This window comes from Salvelinus fontinalis, chromosome 2, assembly GCF_029448725.1.
Source record: "Salvelinus fontinalis isolate EN_2023a chromosome 2, ASM2944872v1, whole genome shotgun sequence".
In the NCBI taxonomy this organism is placed as follows: Eukaryota; Metazoa; Chordata; class Actinopteri; order Salmoniformes; family Salmonidae; genus Salvelinus; species Salvelinus fontinalis.
In genome coordinates, this window is record NC_074666.1 from 78667275 (window position 1) to 78690376 (window position 23102).

The following is a 23102-nucleotide window of genomic DNA, read 5'->3' on the forward strand; positions in this document are numbered from 1 at the left end:
GGAGACATTTCTTCTTGTTTTTAGCTGATCGGAGTAGAACCCGGTGTGGTCATCTGGTGCAATGCCTTTCTGCACACGACTGTTGAACTGCAACATTATTTACCTATTTGTGGCCAGCCTGTTAGCTTGCACGATTCTTGCCATTATCCTTCGACCTCTCTCCTCAACAAGCTATTTTCGCCCACAGTACTTCCACTGACTGGATGTTTTTTGTGTGTTGCACCATTCTCGGTAAACCCTAGACACTATCAAGCGTGAAAAGCCCAGGAGGCCGGATGTTTCTGAGATACTGGAACCGGCGCACCTGGCACCGACGATCATACCACGCTCAGTCGCTTAGGTCACTGGTTTTGCCCATTCTAACGTTCAATCGAACATTAACTGAATGCTTCGATGCCACGGTCTGTAGGAGGGAACCATTTTTCGTGAATGGGGTAGTGTACCTAATAAACTGGTCACTGAGTGTATATCGAATTTCTAAAAACACAAACCGGTTTCTGAATACAGTATGTGCAGTTTATATTACTATGACAAACTTCTTTCTCACAGTCTATTTTTACCAATACCTGAATTTAACGGAAAGTTTCAAGTAACCTTGTTGATTGAATAAAGATCCTAAACACATGCGTTCAGACCCACCTCGATACTGGGGCCTCAGGGCACGGTTGTTGGGGCAGTCTCGGCCCTGCTTGCTGAAGTTGATGTTGGTGCGGATACAGCGCTGTAGGAGAGGCTGGGCGGGCCGCGTGTTGTCACTCATACTGAGGAATATCTTATATGGCTCATTCTGACTTAGCAGTCGCAGGGAATGCATCTAAAAGAGACGGCGTGAGAGAAAGTTGGACAGATAAGGTTTATGGTAAAGAATCTACAGTCTCAAATACGGCCAACTATTAAGTAACTTCTGGCAAACATGAGTTAATGTTATTATTGAGTCTATGATCGAGGGTGAGTTACCTGCATCTGTGTGACGTACACAGGTTTGTTCATGAGGATCCAGGTGGCTGTCTCGAAGCAGGGTGGGATAGTCATGGAGCCCTCGTATGTTATAAAACGTATAGTGTCTGGATATAGATCTGCTATGTTGAGCCCCATGAGTAAGAATGCATCATCTGGAGGTGGACCAAAACAGAGGTAATCAGATTCATACTGTACCATCCTCAACACTTTATACACTGTATTACAGAATAATAATAACAAATTTAATTTGTATAACGCTTTTCATTACAGTGTTATCCCAAAGCTATACATAGGCAAAAATATATGATAAAATAAAAACTACAATAAAAACAAATCAAGGCAGGAAATAGCAATAGTAGACTAGTTGCTTAAAGGACTCTCCAGATTAGGACTATAAGAAAGACAGTCTGTAGAAATGTGTTTAAAGACCCATTTTAAAAGCGCTGATTGATGGAGCGGCTCTCAAATGGCCAGGGAGAGTATTCCATAGGCGAGGGGCAAAGGAGCAGAAGGCTCGGTCCCCTATAGTACTGAGACGTGTCTTGGGGTCCTGAAGCAGTGGTGAGTTGCTGGAGTGGAGTGTGCGAGGTGGCTCATTGATATAAATTATATTGTTGATGTAGGTGGGACTCAATCCATTCAAGGCTTTAAACACTAGGAGGAGGATTTTAAAGTCAATCTTATAGTTGACCGGTACCCAGTGGAGTTCAGCAAGGATGTGGGTGATGTGGGCTGACTTCTTGGTCCTGGCAGGACTCTTCTGGAGAAGTTGTAGCCTCTGAAGTGATTTGGTTTAAAGGCCCCCGAACAGAGCAGTGCCATAGTTGATCTGGGAGAAGATGAAGGCGTGGGCGAGTTTCTCTGCATCTGGCTGGGAGAGCGATGGTTTGAGCCAGGCAATGTTTCTTAGATGGAAAAATTATGTTTGCAGATATGTTTTATATGGGCATCAAAGGACAGAGAAGGATCAAACTTAACTTCCAGGTTAGAGATGACAGAGGACATATGGATGACTTGACCGTCACTAGTAGGGAAGATGTTTCCAGCACTAGTGATCTGCTTGTGTGTCCCAATAAGCATAGCCTCAGTCTTGCTGCTGTTGAGCCGGAGGAAGTTCTCTTTCATGCATGCCCTGATGTCATCTAGGCAGCTGCCAAGTTTTGCTAGGGCTGAGATGTGTCCGGATTGATGTAAATATATACTTGGGAATCGTCAGTGCAGCAGTGGAAGTTGATGTTACAGACTCTGAAGATTTGGCTGAGAGGGAGCATGTAGATTAGGAACAGAATAGGATGCAAAACTGACCCCTGTGGGACGCCGCATGTGACTGTAGACTCCACCGATCTGGACTCTCCAATCGGGATGTATTGCTTCCTATTGGAGAGGTAAGAGGAGAACCAGTTCAGAGCAGTTCCAGAGACTGAAGTGTGCTCTCTGATGGCGCAGGAGGATGTTGTGGTCAGCAGTGTCAAAAGAGCACTGAGATCTAAGAGAAGTGGGAGGCTAGGTGATCCAGATTCTGCAGCCATCAGTAGGTCATTGGTAACTTTCACCATAGCTGTTTCAGTGCTGTGCAAGGACTGGAAACCTCACTGGAAAAATGTGTTCAGCTAATTGGAAGACAGATGGGATTGAAGCTGGTTTGCAATCACTTTTTCCAGTACTTTTGATAGGAAGAGGTTGGAGATGGGCCTGTAGTTGGATAAGAGGTCAAGGTTGGGTTTCTTCAGTAAGGGGGTGACTGCATCTGTTTTGACGAATGATAGTACCTCCCTGGTCAGCAGGGACTTGTAATACAGTATAACATCCTATTATTATAGTAATGGGATACAAATAAAAGGATGATTAGTGATTTATTTAATGTAATTCATTTAATTTAATTTCATTAATGAAAAAGGAATGACAATTAAATTAACCAGACTTAATCAGCTTAGAACATTCTGAAAGTGCCACAGAGTTATTTCTGTCAGTTAGAAACAGGAGATGACTCAAACATCTCTCAGAGTTGGGGGCAGTTTCCATTGTTACACATCTTACATATTGAACCAGGAGGATCACATTGGTAATGTAGCTGATTAATTCAGAAGTTGGAATGAATTTCACTCAATCTCTGATTAAGTCCATCTCTGGCAACCTTCCAATTAGCCAAATTAATTCAGTTGCTAGATATAATTTTTTATGACGGATCCAGAAATGGAACTGACTACTATTCTATCTTTGACTACTGTAGATTTGACAACGTGTGTGCATAAACCCACACATCTTAAATGCCCGAGGGTGCTTACGTTTGTATGTTATTCTCGTGATGGTGTCTCTGTTCAGCATGCGATTCAGGAATACATTTGGAGACTCGGATATCTGAGAGGGAAGAGATTTAAAAGAACATGAAATATTCAGCATCCACAGCACAGTCCCATGGGATTCTGAATATAAAGACCACTATCACTACAATAGAACACCACAGAGAAGGAGATTGTCTGCATCAAGCACAAACTGACCTTTATGAATATGGACACAATTGCTATGCCATTGGGGCTCTTGGCTGCCTCACTGTAGTTGGCATAGAGTTCCTGGTTGTAGTGTATAAGTTGCACCTGTAAGTGAGGCGAGATAAAGACAAAACAAACAGTGAGTCCTTCATTTCCTGGTGTTAGACCATGTGAGATAGAAATGTGAATTTGTCTTGCACAAGAAAGTATTATGTCAGATTAAACTAATCTTACCCATCCTCACTCGAAGACAAACTCAAGAAATTCAGGAATATTTTACTTTGACACTTATCTGCTCAGTAGAGTTCCAATTTAGAACAGGATTCAGCTCTAATTATCTGGGCAGCCGCTTACTTTTGGCAACATATCTTCCTCACTTAAAAATGGTGATTAAGGACTGGAAAGTGTCTGCCAATTCTCATTTAAATCGTGACAGACAAACTCAGTTTGGCACCTGATAAGTTTACTGTTTTTCCTTTCTTGTCATTATAATATCGCCCTCCTCCACTGAAAAAACCCACTGCCACTAAAAACTTACTGCCATATATCGATCCAGCCTTTGCTGTTGCTCTTCTACCCCACCCTTCAAAGGCCCTGTGCATGTGATTAGTGGACTGAGTGATAGAGGTAGTTCAGCATATTTGATCATTGTCCATTGTTTGAGGAAATCTTCCACACAAACCAGCCTCAGTAGGGCTGTGTAAAGTAGTGAAGCCTTAACTGTAATGCACGTTTGATTGAATTGAGCTCTTAGTCTAATGAAAGCAACTTGCAGTGGATTGGATTGTTTATAGACACAACAAAGATAAAGATAATCCCTCTCGGCTCATTGGCTCGTTCCTCTCACCTCTGCAGGGAAGGACTGTCCATTGAGCAGATGCTCCGAGCCCTGGCCGTCCTCGCTACCGAAGTGCAGGCGGATCTCCTCCAGCCGGTGACTGTAACCCAGAGGCCCACCGGAGATGTTCACCAGGTGAGCCTTGTCTGGCCGCAGCGACACGTGGCGCCCTGTGTTGTACATGGTGCCTCCCATCTGCACAGAGAGGAGTCAAGTGAGGTGTGGTGGATGTCTGGTAAAAGAGAAGGGGGGCAAGTTTCTCACCTGAGAGACCTCTACAGAAGAGGAAATGGAGATAACTCATGTTAATACACTGAACTAAAATATAAACACAACATGCAACAATTTCTAAGATTTTACAGAGTTACAGTGCACATAAGGAAAATCAGTAAATTAAAATAAATAAATTAGGCCCTAATCTATGGATTTTACATGACTGCAAATACAGGTATGCATCTGTTGGTCACAGATACCTTAGGTAGGGTTGTGATCAGAAAACCAGTCAGTATCTGGTGTGACCACCATTTGCCTCATGAAGCGCGACACATCTCCTTCGCATAGAGTTGATCAGGCTGTTGATTGTGGCCTGTGAAATGTTGTCCCACTCCTCTTCAATGACTGTTTGAAGTTGCTGGATATTGCGGGAACTGGAATACGCTGTAGTACACGTCAATCCAGAGCATCCCAAACATGCTCAATGGGTGATATGTCTGGTGAGTATGCAGGCCATGGAAGAACTGGGACATTTTCAGCTTCCAGGAATTGTGTACAGATCCTTGCAACATGGGGCTGTGCATTACAATGCTGAAACATGAGGTGATGGCACCAGATGAACGGTCTCACCACAGTATCTCTGTGCATTAAAATTGCCATTGATAAAATGCAATTATGTTCGTAGCTTATGCCTGCCCATACCATCACCACCATGGGGCACTCTGTTCACAACGTTGACATTGCAAACCGCTCGCCCACAGGATGCCATACACACGGTCTGCCATCTGCCTGAAACAGTTGAAACCGGGACTAATCCGTGAAGTGTGCCAGTGGCCATCAAAGGTGAGTATTTGCCTACTGACGTCTGTTACAACGCCGAACTGCAGTCAGGTCAAGACCCTGGTGAGGATGACGAGTATGCAGATGAGCTTCCCTGAGACGGTTTCTGCACATTTTAGAGTGGTCCTTTATTTTCCCCAGCACAAGGTGCACCTGTATAATGACCATGCTGTTTTATCAGCTTCTCGATATGCCACACCTGTCAGGTCGATGGATTATCTTGGCAAAGGATAAATGCTCAGTAACAGGGATGTAAACAAAATTATTTTATTTCAGCTCATGAAACATGGGACCAACACCTTACATGTTGCGTTTATATTTGTGTTCAGTGTAATTCTTAATCATTTCCATTATGGGTAGAAAAAGAAAAAAAACTCACGCTCCAATTGCACTTTCCCATTACTGCGATGTAAAATTATAATATTCCTCAGGCTCATAATCACAGAATAATCCTTTGGGATTGGCTGTAGGCCTGCAGTAAATTAGGTTTTTAAAAGGTGGATTAAAATAAAATAAAATAGAAAATCATCTTCCAAATCTCATCTCATTAAGGCAGCAGGTGAAATGAATAATAAACTGAGAAACCAACTCTCACGTTGTTTGAAGTGACCAACAGGTAAAGGAAGACCTTCAAAGCTTTGTTCCATTCTTTCATATAAAACTAGGATAACATCAAGACTTATAATAAAATGAGGGAAGTAAGGAGAAAAAGTGAAGGGAGGGAGTTCAGTGATATGCCTGTGTAGATCGTGATGGAGTCATTCATCATAGGGTGATCCACTTAATTTATTCAGAGACAAAAAAAATACAGAAAAATATATACAACAAATACTGCCGATGGTTAAATGAAGTAGGAAAAGTAATATATTTCACTTGACATGTTTAATGGCCCTTTAAACAGGGGCCCTTTCTACACCCTCTTAGTGCATAATGCATGTAATCAAATGAGCAAAATGGTGAAAGCTGAACATTAATTCAATTCCTCAACAGTGTTATGTATTAGACCAAATCTTCCACTGACACCTATTCTAATTACTAGGCAAAATAAGCACTGAGCTGGCACTAAGCTGGCACTGAGCTGGCACTGGGGCCAATACTTTGTGCATGAGAAGACGGCAATATGGGTTCGGAGTTGTAGGTTCTGTTTTGGGGATGATATAATCTCTACTGGCTAGTAAGCAAAGAAATGTGATGAGGCCCTTTGGGATGTGATAATGTAGCTGGCTTGCTTTGTCATAAAAATATGTTTTCACTAAATCCACCTACTGTTCACCCACACAGCCTTCAAAATCCTTCTGATAACAGTGGTGCATTAAAATCTGATAGACAAAGATATAATAACAACATTTAGAGTACCCACTTAACAGTGCATTTAAGGTACAGAATGAGTACCTTGAATGAGTAAGTGTGTCCACATTTTTGACTGGTACTGTATATATATATATATATATATATTATTATTTTTTTCTTTTTAAATAGTTGCAGACAGATTTTAGGTCATATTACATTTTTTCACAGGGTATAGATTTTTTTTTATAGCAGCAGATGTTTAAAGTTGTTCAGTTCCTGTATTCATCTTGTGTAGCGACCGACTATACTCTAAATCAGTGCTTTTATACTGGACGGGTATGGTCACATGGTCATTCAATCAAACCAAATCAAATCTCTTAACATAACTTCAATTTATTAGGAGTAGCATGGACAATCAATTGGATATTCTATCACAAAGTGTCTTTCAAATGCTCTCCATTCTGTGCGGTCTCATTGACACCACAGACTAGGCCTACCTAACAGGCAGAAATTCTGCAGATGAACCTCAATTCCATTCAAATTCACAATGATCATTGATTATGACAACGTACAATGCTCTAGCTACCTTGAATGCAATGTATTTGGACGTAAAGTCATGCTAGAGGAGGAGCTGACACAACACTCCTGTTGAGGGATTTACCGATTTTGCTGTCCGCTTTAAGCATTTCCAAACAGAGCATAAAAGCTGCTTACCATGACCAAAAATCCCCCCACGCTTCATTGAGTTAAAAAGGCTTGGGACTAATTGCTGTTCTGCTTCAGTGAATTGAGTCCAAATATTGAGGGCTTACATTTTGGGGACATTTGATTTTAATTTGAAATTTGTTTTGTATCAGGTTAGGTGAAACTTTTCCCCTCTGCTGTACAGTGGACTGTCCCTCGGGCTTAAGAGATAGGTTCTATAGTGCCATCAGAAAGTATTCACACCCCTTGACTTTCCACATTTTGTTGTGTTACTAAGTGGGATTCAAATGGATGTAATTGTAATTTTCTTTGTCAATGATCAACACAAAATACTCTGTCAAAGTAGAAGAAAAATTCAAACATTTGTAAAAAAAGAAATCCCACAGTGTCTTGTGGAAAGCAGACTGAACCAGGTTTTCCTCTAGGATTTTGCCTGTGCTTAGCTCCATTCTGTTAATTTTCCACCCTGAAAAACTCCCCAGTCCTTAACGATTACAAGCATACCCATAATATGATGCAGCCATCACCGTGCTTCAATATATGGAGAATGGTACTCAGTAATGCGTTGCATCGGATTTGCCCCAAACATAACACTTTGTATTCAGGACAAAAAATTGCTTTGCACTATTTTAGTGCCTTGTTGCAAACAGGATGCATGTTTTGGAATATTTTTATTCTGTACAGGCTTCCTTCTTTTCACTCTGTCAATTAGGTTAATATTATGGATTAACTACAATGTTGTGGATCCATCCTTAGTTCTCTCTTATCACAGCCATTAAACTCTTTAACTGTTTTAAAGTCACCATTGGCCTCATGGTGAAATCCCTGAGCAGTTTCCTTCCTCTCCAGCAACTGAGTTAGGAAGGACGCTTGCATCTTTGTAGAGACACCATCCAAAGTGTAATTAATAACTTCAGCATGCTCAAAGGGATATTCAATGTCTGTTTTGTTTTTTTACCCATTTACCAATAGGTGCCCTTCTTTCCGAGGCATTGGAAAACCTCCCTGATCTTTGTGGTTGAATCTGTGTTTGAAATTCACTGCTCGACTGAGGGACCTTACAGATAATTGTATGTGTGGGGTACAGAGATGAAGTAGCCATTCAACTATTAAATTAAACACTTATTTCCCATAGAGTGAGTCTATGCAACTTATTAAGTGACTTGTTAAGCCAATTTTTACTCCTGAACTTATTTAGGCTAGCCAATAGAAAGGGGTTGAATACTCACTGACTTAATTTTTTATTAATTTGTAAAAATGTCTAAAAACATAATTCCACTCTGACTTTATGGGGTATTGTGTGTGAGGCCAGTGACAAAAAAATATAAATGTAAACAATTTTAAATTCAAGCTGTAACAGAACAAAATGTGGAAATAGTAAAGGGGTGTGAATACTTTCTGAAGGCACTGTAAATGTCATACCTCACTTTTATGCAGAACGCAAGACTCTCCCATTATTATATCAATGAAAAGTAAATTGCAGTGACTGCCCTCAAAACAGTGAGAACGGGAGGTAGTTTTGGTTTTCCACCATGTTTTGAGAAGAGACTAGCTTTGATTAGATTATTAAATCCTCGATCAATTCTCTCGGTTCCCTGGAGGCCCTCTACTGTCTCTGCCTGAAAAATACACATTTTACATTTATATAATTTAGCAGGAGCAATTAGGGGTAAGTGCCTTGCTCAAGGGCACAGCACAGATTATTCACCTAGTGTCACGATCGTCAAAGGTAGAGAGTGAGGACCAAGGCGCAGCATGTGGAAAATAAGCCATCTTCTTTTATTTCTCTACTTAGATGAACATGAACCGAAACACTTTAACAAACTAACAAAATAACAAAACTGACGAACGTGAAGCCAAGAATGAACTAGTGCATACATGCAACATAGAACATAGACACAGCGACAATCACCCACAAACAAACAGTGAGAAACAACCTCCCTATGTATGTCTCTCAATCAGAGGAAAACGAAAACACCTGTCTCTGATTGAGAGCCATACAAGGTCAATTAACCCTTTAACCCAACATAGAAACACAACACATAGAAATGCCCACCCAGCTCACGCCCTGACCAATAAACACATTCAAAACAAGAGAAAACAGGTCAGGAACGTGACACATAGTCGGCTCGGAGATTCTAACCAGTGACCTTTCAGTTATTGGCCCAACACTTTTAACCGCTAGGCTACCTGCCGCCCTCTAACTGTGGCCTTTACACTCTGAAGTGAGCTCCTCTCTGTGGGGAAACTCATTCTATGCATTGAGGCACGTCTACTGGCTCTGTTTCAAAGTTGGGATTTTACTGAACTTCACACACACTCAGCATGAGATCCACAATAGTAGTATAATGGAGAGAATTTTGTCTGGGGCTCAACACGAGCAGCAGAGAGAATCTCCAGTAAACACACGTTGACAGAAACACTGCCTGTTCCTGGCAGTTCAATGCAGTTGGGGTGGTAAAGCAACAGAAGGCATGTTATTTGTTCCGCCAACACAGTAAGGTTACAATATGCAAAATAGAAATCCTCACAAAATCGTGCACGAGAAGCGCACCCGTAGCTCCCTCTTTGGCTGGTTAACCATCATTTTGCAACATGAAAGACAAAATATTCTAAAACATCTCCGCCAATAAACTGTGTTTGCTAAATTCCCTTTTCATGGTGTCTGTTTGAATGTTGTGTGGACCTCAGACAACCCCTAAACATCTTTGTTAAAGAGACTCTCAGTACTTTTGTATAATAATATATTTTTTAATTATTTTTATAGTCCTAGTTAAATTCTCTCTCAATCATTTTCTTCCATGATTATTGTATTTATTTCAATTTTATTTAATCCTGTTCAAGTGTTCACCATTACGATATGATATACTTTATTGTACATTTAAATGGAAATTCATTCTGTGACGCCAGAATATAAATACAAACACAACACAATAAACTACATGCAGTACAAAAAAATGGAAAGTTAGTACATAAGTCAGACATTTACATTTCCACATATTCAAAGTCTCTGCGGCCTACTGACCGGCCGTGTATTGGGCCTGCATCTGTCCTATGTCCCACTGTTCAGCATCCTGTATCTGTCCTATGTCCCACTGTTCAGCATCCTGCATCTGTCCTATGTCCCACTGTTCAGCATCCTGTATCTGTCCTATGTCCCACTGTTCAGCATCCTGTATCTGTCCTATGTCCCACTGTTCAGCATCCTGCATCTGTCCTATGTCCCACTGTTCAGCATCTTGCATCTATCCTATGTCCCACTGTTCAGCAGCCCTATGGCTGATGGAATGAATCTTGCCTTGCTCCTATTCTTACTGAACAGTGAGAACCTTAATCTCTTTATGCTAACTCAATCTTGCTCACTCACAGAGCTATGGCTAATTTAGGCTCCAAATTTCCACCCTGTTAGGTTCCACCCTGGTAGGATTATGCACCTAACAGGTTGGAAAATGCACAAAAAAATAAGTGACCAATATGTTTTTCCAAAAGTCAAACTGGTAGAATACAAAAATTGAGGTCCAAAAGGGACCGCAATGTAGGAATGAGTCACCAAAGTTCCGGAGCATGTCTTTAAGTGGTGACACTCCATGTGAAGCCTGTCAGAATGATGAATCCTCCTGTTATTTGACACTCACCTCACCCACCTTACTTCTCCTTTAGTCTCTGTCGCTCCTAAGCCACTTTGCAATCCCTCCCTTCCTTGAGGCTTCAAAGTCTGGGATGTGAACAGATTGAGTACATTGAAGTCCTTCAACCTTCGAAAGGAACTAAGGTATCTTTTTTTAATCTTATCTCAAACTTGTCTCTTGGTAATAGCAGGCTGTTTTCTGGATAAACAAAAAAATAAGGATATTCTAGCCCAGGATTGCATTACATGAAATAGATTATACTGTAAAATTGCACCAATATGTTCAAAGGACCGACATTTCCCGACTGACAGTTTTCCTCATGGGTGCTTTGCAAAATGCCAACTTGTTGCCTACTAAATGTTTTCTATGAGCAACTGTTTGTGCTTTACTAGGGTAAGTTAATGAGAAACTACATCTTCATGAGTGAATTTGGTGACAGTGTGTGCGAGTGAGTATGGCTTTGTGGACAACATGGGAGCAAGTGAGATAGGAAATGACTAATGTCCTGCTATTGACTGTCGCAGCATCCAAATTATTACTAAATGTCAACACGTTGAAGTCAATTTAAAGATGCTGTGAACAGAACCATTTATCAAGCAAAGGCTTATCACCACAGTTTCATGTTGTATTTTTTCATGACAAAGATTGCCACACTAAATCACTTCTTAGGATTAATTGTCTGTATCAAGTATCTAAATGCAAATTGCTATTCAGTCGCTGCCTGAGCATACAAGTTGAAAATATTTCCTTAATATTCAAGTGAAGTGAACAAATACACTTCTGTAAAAGTGCAGTTTTTGGAGTGCAGCAACTGCATCTTATCGTTTGATCTTTGACCATAACAAGTCTATGTCACACTTTCTCTAACAGTTAAATGTCTTTACAAAACAGGTTCCTCAGAATCTCAGCATCCCCTCCACCTGAGCATCTCTCTCCATCTGAAGTTTTCTGTGGTAAAGTAAGACTCCTCCACAAGGTCTAACATCCCATGCTTAATAACAAGATGGGAATTCATTTACACAACCACCTTTTCAAGCAACCGCCTTTCATCAAGCTGTAAATCAAAGCTCAATGTTAATCAGGAATAACATGTATTCTACTTGTGTGTGAGCTGAGTTTGTTTGTGTGTGGTGCAGTATGTGTGTGTAAATGGCACATGACAATATTTAAAACTAAAATGGTGTATACATCTCAATAAATAGCTGCAGGAAAAGAGGCAATTAACTGGGAGAGTAAACATGTCCATCTGTTGATGGACATATATCTGGGAGTATCGAGTAGACGAGCTGTGGCGAATGTAAAAACATCCTGGCTAACTTCATTTATCCCCTCTCCCACAGTCCTCCCACAGACACACGCCAGCACAGATGGCCCAGCTCTCTGTGCTCTCGCTCAGCAGATGCACACTAGCATTAATCATAAAACAAGACTTACAAAGAGAATTTAACCCTCCCTTACATGTACTGTTCTTTGCCAATCCTCCCTGGCTCCTTGTGGTATTTTTCTGATTCTAACAAAATGAGCGAACTATTCATGGGACCCAAATGCTGGGGGAGGTGGACTATCTTAATCAAAGGTTTTTGTCCTCTGAAAAATGGTTACCACATATCTTACAGTAAGTCCATTTTCATTCTTACACAACACCGCTAAGAACCAAAAGATATGTCAATAAAATGTAATTGCATCAAATAGTTTCGGTAATAGTTAAATTGTCACCATTTGAACTATAGTACTGGGTGTAATTCTGTTGTCATTCTCATTTTACATGATTAGTGATTTCCCCTATTCCCTAGCGGACTTTATGCCCTGTGGTGAACGATGGTCATGCCCCCTTGTCCCCAGCTTGCAGCTTGAGCTTGGGGCATCCTGCCAACACCCTTTCATAATGTTAGTGAAATCCTACAATAAATACTATCTGCTATATGGGTCATTTGATGGGATCGGGATGGGAGAGATTCAGAAGGCAACTGTGAAAGCAGAGCATGATGTACAACTAAAGGAGAGCCATGAGGCCAGACAGCGGGGGTGTTGCTAGTGGCATTTAGAAAATTCACCCTGTCAGTGTAGTCGAAAGAATTCTGAGGGAAGATTTTTTAATTTGATGTTACTTCATACTATAAATCTAGAAACGTTTATTCTGTAAACAGAATTTTTCCCACCTACACCTCGTTTTGATGATGGCTGAGCATACTAGTCCTCATTACGCATTGTAAATGTAATATGAACACAAACAACTGGAATCCAATAATAGCCTCCAGATGATCAACATCTCCTGAAGTTTAAGTCCTGATGCCCTTCAGATCTACAAGCTCAAGAGTCATCTGGGAGTTCAAGATCAGGCTTTCCACAATCTCCTTACCTTGCTGTGTCCGCCTGTGTTGAGACGTAGAGGGGGGAGGAAGGGGTCAAAGATCATGTGACTGGTCTCGACGTTGACCGGCGACTGCCTCTTTCCCACGGCACACAGGTTCCAGGCGGAATTCACTAGCCCCCAGAAGGATGGTACTGTGGACAACAAGCACAGTTCAATGTCCTTTATCATGTATAATGTCTAATATCATGTTGATGTGTGAGATGAGTAAGTTCTTAAACAGCACTTGGACTATAAAAACTTTGACCGGAACACACTGAGGAAGAAACACTGAGTAAGGAAACGAAGTAAAGATATCCCTTTAAAGTCCTTGCCTTACTGTAACCAAACAGCAGCAGTTAGAGTATGGAGTATGCCATCAGCACAACATTCCATATTATGATTGTACAGTACTAGGAAGAGCTATTTTGAGAAAAGGGCACGAGAGTAATGCCAAAGTTGATTATGTATGTATGTAGATCCTACTATGGATTTAGATAGAATCCCTCTATATCAGAAGCAGTTTAAATGCTTCCAGAATCTGATTTAAGATCAGCTGAAATAATCTTAGTTATCCGTCCCTCGTTACTTGCACATGACAGAAGGGACTGGGGAGAACCCCTCCTCTCCTCTTAGTATGGCTCAGAGCCTGGCAGTGGCACAGGAGCAGGGCAGCTGTGACAGATGTGGCAGGCCTCAAGAGTGCCATCACTACCCCTTTCTGACACGTGTGACATCACCCAGCCGTGATTACATCACGTGGGTCGGCTTGAATGGAGTGGGCCGTCCAGCTGTGAAACAGATGAGGGTTCAGGACTATTACGTTCTCTCCCTTAGCATAGGGATTAGAGACTGATACTCATCTGAACTGCCGGACGGAGACTCCTGGGACAACCAGTACTTTTTCATTGCTCTTAATTCATGGGCAAGGGGCATGCCTTCATGGGCAAAGCCCAATGGTGGTTAAGGACAATCAGATCAATGCCACAACCCCTTATAGATGTTTCTACAATAAGAGGAAATCATGAATAGGAGTCAATTTCAGAATTAAGAATCAGCTAATGAATCAGCTAGTGAATCTGCTAAGTAGGTAAATCTCAAAATAATCTGAATAAAGATTCAACTAGCAAATAAGCAATGGATTAGCCACCCTAAGATGATCAGTGACCTATATTACATGCCTATCTTGGCCAAACTACTCTTAATGCATAATAATGAAATACAGTAGAGGAGGATCTGGAATGATGTTGGAATTTCTGAATGTCAACAAAGCTCCTGTTGCATATCTTCCTGCTTTCTTGTTTACCAGTTGTAGCTGCATGTATAGTGGGTTCAATATAGTGTTTATCAAAAAAGCACAATGTTTAGTAAAATGATCACAAAATGAAGCCTAGGCATTTTTAACTAAACTATCATCGTTTTAACGAACTGATCCAGGGAAAAATTGACACTGTTGTTGATAGTTTCGATGGCAGTATTTTGGCAACAATTATTACTTTTGCCCCAAAAAATTGGTAATGTGACGTACAGTACATAAAAGCCTTTGTGTCCTAAAACAGTGATGTAACTGTGTTGTAATCCCACTCAGTGACATTTGGTGAGCACAACAGTCGCAAGAAAGAGAGGTTATGTCAAACTGTTGAGAACCATGCTCAAAGGGGAAAAAAGATAGATTGCCATGAGTTGTGTATTGCTAACTGTTGTATTAACTTTTTAACCACTTTAATTGATTGTTGATTTGGTGGAGCAAGAGTGATAAAAACGTCTAAATAAATGACAAGGCATTCATTGTTAAGGATGCTTCATAGGGCAGATTCAAACAAACGCTATTGTTTTGGCAGCGAAAGGTGCTTAGAGATGCACCTGGACATTACTGAGGCTGAGCAGCAAAGACAACAATTTCCATTAGAAAACTCAGCTAGAAAAGTATAAGTATGTCTAAACCCTCACGTGTGAACTCTCACCCCCTTTACCCATGCTGCATAGTGTTCATGATCTCTATTCCAGTACAGGTATATTATTGGATCAGGTAGCAGGTGCATACAGCAGGTGCAATGCAGTATGTCCCAGCCAAGAGCTGAAAACCAGACCCTACAGTACAACTACCTCTAGGGAGACTTCACAACACGTGTTGGGATATGCAGCTAATTGAGGTCTAGAGGTTTTTTCCAGAGCAAAATAGTCAGGATATAAACATAACGTTACAGAGAACAAACTAAAATGAGAACGTAAATGTCAATGGGTCTGGAGAGACCACTAGGACTGAGGACTGGCCAATTCACAGCAATCACAATTCACAAAATTCACTCTGATTTTATATCAAAATGACCAGGGAAATCCTCCCCTCAGATCGTAGGGATTACATTTCCAATTTTCGAAGCAGCATAAACAAAGAAGACAAAATTGGGACAGGTTGCCGTCTATTGAACCTGCTGAACTGTGCAGAGACACTCCCGACTCCAGTGTAATGCTTTCCTAAGGTCCTGTGGATATAATTAAAGTGGAGGAATAGCTGATGATCCATCATGCAGTTAACATCAGAGAGCAGATGTCTTGGGATGTGAGAGGACTACAGATGGAACTACAATTAGTTCAAATAACTGTGTTGCAACTGCAATATTGTTTGCCAAATACTAGGACAAGGTAGACCTTTTCACACTCAGACAACCGACTCATGAAAACTATAGGCTATGGAGTGTGAGACAATCAGAGAGTAATGATGAAGGGAGAATTGTTCTTCAATAAACAGTGCTTAAAAGGGTGCTGTAAGCCAAGGGGTAATTCCATGGAGCAATTTATTTAAAAGGCAGGCGGGTGTTTTGGGTATTGGTGGGCAGGTAGCAATACCAATTCCAAAGGAGGAGCCTGACAATGTAGAACAACTAGCTAGGTTTCCATCCAGTTGGTGACAGATTTTCATGCGAATATTCTAAAATCTGCATAAAAACAACATACACATTTTCTTACCAGAAATGTTTCCATCAAGTAACAGACTTGTTTGAGGATAAAAGGCTGTGTGTGATGATGTAATGCACATAAAAATAAATGTCAATGTACTGAATAAAAAAAATACAAGTGAGATGGGTTTCCATCACATTTTCAACTCTAGCGATGGAAAAGGTTGAATGTAAACCTGGTTACTGACAAGCTTCTGGTTTGACAGGATAATATTCCTAGGTCTAGACCTTCTCATCATAGAGGATTTAACACCATCTGCTGTCGGAGGTTATTTTGCTCAGCCCTCAAACAAATCAAATCTTACTTTGACATGGCAAGGAGGAATAAGCCACTGTTTTTCTGACCTTTTGAGAATCTTCCTTTATCACAGCTGTAAATGATTTGGCTGGCTCGCCTATAAATGATTTGGTTGTTAACAGTCTTAAATGTCAGCCATAATCTACACCTTCACACAATCTTTTAGCTTTGAGGACAATGTTGTAGCTAATGTTGCTCCAATACAAAACCTATCCGCTCATCCTCCAGGCCGCCATACCCGCAGGTAGAAATACAGCAGCAATATGCTAGAACATATGAGGATGTTCATCACATTAGTCGGTGAGTGGGAAAAGGAGGAAGAGGGGCTTAACATTATTATAGCTCTGAGTGAGAGTGAAAATGTAAAGTGTCCTGTGAATATGGCCTTTTAATACCATTAGAAGATTATTGAGAGCATAGTAATCATAATTCTATTCTAGCCTCTTCCCATTCCATTTAAATTCCCTCATAACCCTTTGCGTGGGAGGGATTCTGTTTCTTCCTTCCGCACTTCTTTTTTGCCCCTCAGTCTTTGCAAGGGCATCTGTGTATGTGTGTGTGTGAGAGAGAGAGAGAGAGAGAGAGAGAGAGGGAGAGAGAGAGATAGCTGGCTGTGATCACTAACTTGGTGACCTACTTTCCAAGACTGCAGCACATACAAATAATAATACAGAGTTATGCTCCTGTAAGAATATACAGAAGGAAGGTGATACCTTTGTTTCTGACAAAAGGTCCAGTTGAATTGAAATCTGTATCAAAAAGTGAATGGGCCAAGGCATAATTGCACTCTTCTTGAGCCTGTTTAGATCAATTCGATTTCCTTTCTATTTCAAAAAGTAAAGTCTTTAATTAGAGGGCTACAAATGTACATTCTAGCTGTAGAGTTTCACGTTTTCTTCAAAAAGGGCTTAAGGTGGGCTTCCCGGGTGGCGCAGTGGTCTAGGGCACTGCATCGCAGCGCTAGCTGTGCCACCAGAGTCTCTGGGTTCGCGCCCAGGCTCTGTCGCAGCCGGCCGCGACCGGGGGGTCCGTGGGGCGACGCACAATTGGCCTAGCGTCGTCCGGGTTAGGGAGGGTTTGGCCGGTAGGGATATCCTTGTCTCATCGCGCTCCAGCGACTCCTGTGGCGGGCCGGGCGCAGTGCGCGCTAACCAAGGGGGGCGGGTGCACGGTGTTTCCTCCGACACATTGGTGCAGCTGGCTTCCGGGTTGGAGGCGCCTGTGTTATGAAGCAGTGCGGCTTGGTTGGGTTGTGCTTCGGAGGACGCATGACTTTCGACCTTCGTCTCTCCCGAGCCCGTACGGGAGTTGTAGCGATGAGACAAGATAGTAATTACTAGCGATTGGATACCACGAAAATTGGGGAGAAAAGGCGAATTAATCTACAATAGCAAAAACATCCCACCAACTTGGTTTACACCCATATGACACACAGCACATACACAGAATCACTGTCACTTGCTGTGTGTGGATGTCTCCTCTCCTGTGTAAAGGTCTCTGTGGTGATAGACAGGAAGCTTCCCTGTTGCTAGGCTGAGAGGCTGAAACGGCTCCCCCCCTGAGTCCACACACTGATACACTAGCAGCAGACAAAGTAAAAGGTCAGGGAGCATCCCACAACCTTCTACAAAAGACTTCCAAAGACCTCTGTGTCACCTGCTGTGCTTATCTGTCACAGCTAATAAATAGGCCTTTCTCCTAAGGTAATCCAATGACAGGGTTACACATGGACCAGTTGAGAACAGCGCTGGCCCTCGAGGCAGCGGTTTCTGCTGGTGTCACATATCCTTATAGGAGCCCATTGGCTCATCCAAATTTGCACCATTCCTTGAGGCCCACATTGACATTTGGGGTGGGATGATACCAGTATCGTGATACTCGTTAGTATCGTGGCAAAGGAAACAAAACACAAAGCGGATGTTAACTTCTTTAGGAAAACAGCGCTAATGTTGGAAACAAACATCATTAGGTAGTCATCCAGAGCAGAACCGGCGCCAGGATAAAGTGACTAAGTGGGCAGTGGAAATCGGTGAGGGGGCTACATTTTGGGGTGTTCTTGCATTGGAATTATATTGAATTCTGCTTATCACGCTATACCAAAATAAACATAAAGTTCAAATGCAGAGACTACGAGATCATTGAGTGCTTTTGAAGTGACAGTCAGTAGTGTCAGTCAATGTCGGGATGAAAACCTCACACACCCAATCATAGGGCAGACACTCCTGCAGAGCAACCCCTCATAGGAAGAACGGAGGAGCAAGAAGGAGACAATTGGGCCTCCAACACTTAAACTGGTAAACTTGACCCCGTCCTTATAAATCAAAATCAAATATTACATGCCGAGGTGTATAACGTTATTCACTAAGCCTACCACAGAGATGAGACGCATTTTTCCCCCCTTTTTATGGAAACTCAAAGGAGTCATACCTAACTGCCCCAGTGGCTTTCCATAGCCCCCCTACACACACAGTGGCGCGCCCTGTCCATTGTGCTGACAGCGAAGATAGATTTTTTTGCTCTTTTTAAAACTAAAACAGGAACAGGGGGGGGCTAGGCCCCGTTTAGCCCCCCCCCCCCGTGGAGCCAGGTACGATCCAGAGTCACATGTATTTATTTCCCAAGCTATAGCACATACTATTTTATATAGAGCAGGTTTATAAAGGACAACAGAGTTTGGTCTGCTTCATGTTCATTTTTGCTATGGAAAAAATATTGACATACTGGTATCGCCCTGACCCTATTGACAATAGTGTAAGTCTTGGCAATTGATTCCTGCAAAACAGGAAGTTGATTCCTGCAAACAGGAATTCACCTTTCTTTGTATGATATAATAGTGATGTCAAATGTACCTTTTAACGAATAACAGCCTCAAACAAGAAATGTCGCCAGAATTTGGGCTTATGTTGTATTACTGAAATGTTACCAGACTACACTTGACTCCACAGTTCTATTGGTCATTCGATCCTTCCTCCTTGAAAAGGTCTGAGACCTCTATTTTATTCATTGTGCTGCCATTCTTCTTCTGTATACTTGTATGTCTGTGCTCCCCTTGATTATGGAGTAAAGAAGCACAGGGAGGGAGGAAGATGGAGAGAGGGCTGTGATAAAAATGTCATAAGACCTGCAGTCAGAACAGTAGTGAACCTGAAGCTCCTGCTGCAGAGACAGAGAGCGGAGGAAGAAACCAGCCCATGTCAAGAACACTGCCCAAGAGCAAGAAAGTTGGTAACAAGCGAACCCTCCTGGTTAACAAGAAATGTTCCCTTCCCAAAACAGAAAAGAATGTTTGGTCTGGTTTTCTGTTACAAAACAACCCACTGGACAAAAACTGGTTGAATCAACATTGTTTCCATGTCATTTCAACAAAAATTATTCAGTGTGATGACATTGAATCAACGTGGAAAACTGATTGGACCATCTCCGAATTTAATAGTGGGCCATGGGACACCAAGGCTTTGAGTTCATGTGATGTCAGTGTTTGTTCAACATTTCAAATAATTACCTGGAACAAAGCTCCCTTGGACAGCATCTTTGTACGCCCACCAACCGTCATGAATCTTTGGTGAAATTAGCTGTGCTGCAGTAGGAAAAAAGCAAAACCACAGTAACTATCGTGTCGCTGAAAATGATCATCAACTCACTTGTTAGAACACTATTTACTTTCACTTCTTCTTAAGTCTAATATTACCTTTAAAGAGACAATGAGAGAGATTAGAGATAAAAACTGAATTGAGGCCCTGGCTTTTGTGGTCAGCCTGACCACATTAAAGAGACGTAGGGTTTGGAATGATCAAGTGGATACCTCCATTTAATAAGATATGTTACGTTACGGTACAAATAATAATGGTCTGGTTACTTAAGACAGAAATGAAAAGTAGGGAGGTTGGTCCATAACCAAGGGAAGTAGGGTGCACAAGCATTTCGCTACACTCACAATAACATCTACTAACCATGTGTATGTGACCAATAAAATGTGATTTGATTTTGATTAGGGGTGCTGAGGGTACGGCAGCACCCCCTGAAAAGTCTGAAAAAAGTATAAAAATAAAGCAACCAAAGGTTGTGTGTTCGAGTTGGGTTGGGGACAACTGTAGCATTTAAGCTAACACTTTCCCTAACCTCAACCTAATTCTACTAACCTGCAACGTACATTCTCCTAACCTTTGTCCTTACCACAAATGCTAACAAAAGAACAAGCAGCCTGGAATCAGAGCAAGATGTATAGTACTTCCTTTTTTTAACCTTTATTTAACTAGGCAAGTCAGTTAAGAACAAATTCTTATTTACATTGAAGGCCTACCGGGGAACAGTGGGTTAACTGCCTTGTTCAGGGGAAGAACAACAGATTTTTACCTTGTCAGCTCAGGGATTTGATCCAGCAACCTTTCGGTGACTGGCCCAACGCTCTAACCACTATGTTACTGCCACCCAATACGTCTTCCAAGATGCATTATACATTTCATCATCCAATTCGTATGATATTGTTCGGCCGGGTAAGACGTGATACTACACGTCCTCCAATTCATATGCTATTGTACAACAGCTATTCCATTCATAACATAACATATCATACTTAATGGAGGGAAACAAATTTAGATCCCAAATCCTATGAATTGCCCCGAGGCCAACTTGTTGTGGTACAGGTAGTAGAGCACCTGCCTCTGCACCACACAGGATCTGAGGATCGTGCCCCCTGTCAGTTTTCCTCTCTCGCTACATTGGTGGCAGGCAGCAATGGGATCATTCCGGAGGTTTCTAGGGCGCTGGTTTGCAGATGGTGATCTGTGCGAATGGACAAGTCTCGAAGGGAGAGAATACTGAAAAACGTTATGTGAGTGTTCTACTGCCTCTATCCCAGGCCCAGGGTTTTGTGGTACATCACTTGCCCTCTGCACTTCTGGATCTTGGGGTCAAGCCCCACGGTCAGCTGTTCTTCCCACTAAACATCATGTCAGTGGTCATGATGGTAAGAACATAAGATACAATTTATTGCTGTCTGGCAGATGTAAATAAGAACAGAAATTAAACATACTTGAAAAGTTCCATCTATTGACAAATGGGTCTCTGTCATAGCTTATTTTGGGAAATAGGCCTCCTAGGATGCAGACAAGATATTCGATGTGTTTGCGATGATGTAAGATGTGGGTAATAATGATATCCATGCAACATGTAAAGAGCATCTGTATGTGGAACACGCCTAATGTTGAATCTAATCTCAGCATTACAAATATGACAGGCGCAAAAAGATTTTGTAAAATGTTCTCTCATTTGTACCAAATTGGGGGCGGGACAAAGCAAATCTATAATCCTAAACACAAATAGCCTATTATACAATATTATGACTAAGATTCACGAGAATGGCTAGATAATCAACGATTACAGTAATTGTGTTGCCAACTCACGCGCAAGTGGAGAAAATATTTGCTTTAGGGACCTTTAAAGACTTGTCATGCTTAAACTTACATTGAAACAATTATTGGTAGACAGCTGCAACACCCGTGCCCTACATTGCACGGTTTACAGATGCAACCGTATCATCAACAGAAGACTATTCTGTATTTCTTTATCCAAATACATTTAAATGTGCCACAATATTCTGGGGTTTGTTCAAACCCTGCAGTTGAGCTCATCACTTCATCTCATGTATTCCATTTAATAACTGCAGGCTTCAAGGCTTACCTGATGTACAGATGAAATATGCTTGAAAAATCAAAAATATTTCCCAAACGATATGCATTCTTCATTCATTCCAAGTTAATTTTGCAAAAGCTTAAATATATTAATTGTAAAGTTTGAGTTCTTAACGATGACAAACTTTGATGAGGCATTTTCCCAATCCGTCAACTATCCAAGGTGTCACATTCAGAGTGGTGCGCGCTCTGCCAAAATGGTATGCCAAAAGAAAGCGCATCAAAAACCACTACCACTCAAAACACGTTGTAATGTGAGCCATAAAAAAATATATTCTATAATTACGACACGATGCCGTCGTTCGCTTCGCCATTGAATGTGTTTGAAGACCGAGTACGAACTAAAGCTACATGATTGGCTATCTTTGAGTGGACTCAACTTGTCACTGCGTGCCGCAGACCATCACCATGGGCAGACTGGTCTCGTGGACTAGACGTAGCATAGTAGACGTTAGTACGTAACACGTGGATTAGTCGTGGTGGATGAGTGACATAACGCGAAAGTCTTGCAACTCAAAGGTTACATGGTCAATTCTTATCACAGACAGCTTTTGCATTTAAGCTAATTAGCAACTTTGCAACTACTTACTTATTTTTAGTTACTTTGCAACTACTTACTTATTTTTAGTTACTTTGCAACTACTTTGTAGCGGTGCATGGGTAATATCACTGAGGAAGCCAAGGCAGTACAAAAGCCATATTACTACCTATGTTGTGATAATTGCGTTATATAAGCTTTATAAGCTATTAGTTCATACGCCACCGTGATATACAATAAGGCAGTGACAACAAAAAGACAACAGTCACACAGTGGCGGAATTAAATTCAAATACACATATGTTA

General features: G+C 41.5%; 1 protein-coding gene across 1 annotated transcript in view; it reads right to left on the bottom strand.

Annotated features, from left to right (window-relative positions):
* LOC129827714 (carbonic anhydrase-related protein 10-like) overlaps positions 1-22681 on the bottom strand; it is a 30947-nt gene extending 8266 nt beyond the window's left edge. Inside the window, exons 1-8 of the mRNA XM_055888810.1 lie at positions 22249-22681; positions 20072-20146; positions 13324-13469; positions 4297-4482; positions 3459-3554; positions 3246-3318; positions 958-1112; positions 640-814 (exon numbers count right to left, since the gene is read on the bottom strand). Of these exons, the coding sequence (XP_055744785.1) occupies positions 640-814; positions 958-1112; positions 3246-3318; positions 3459-3554; positions 4297-4482; positions 13324-13469; positions 20072-20146; positions 22249-22306 (964 nt within the window). The 5' untranslated portion in view covers positions 22307-22681. The remainder of the gene's footprint in view (positions 1-639; positions 815-957; positions 1113-3245; positions 3319-3458; positions 3555-4296; positions 4483-13323; positions 13470-20071; positions 20147-22248) is intronic.
* Positions 22682-23102: the final 421 nt, after the last annotated feature.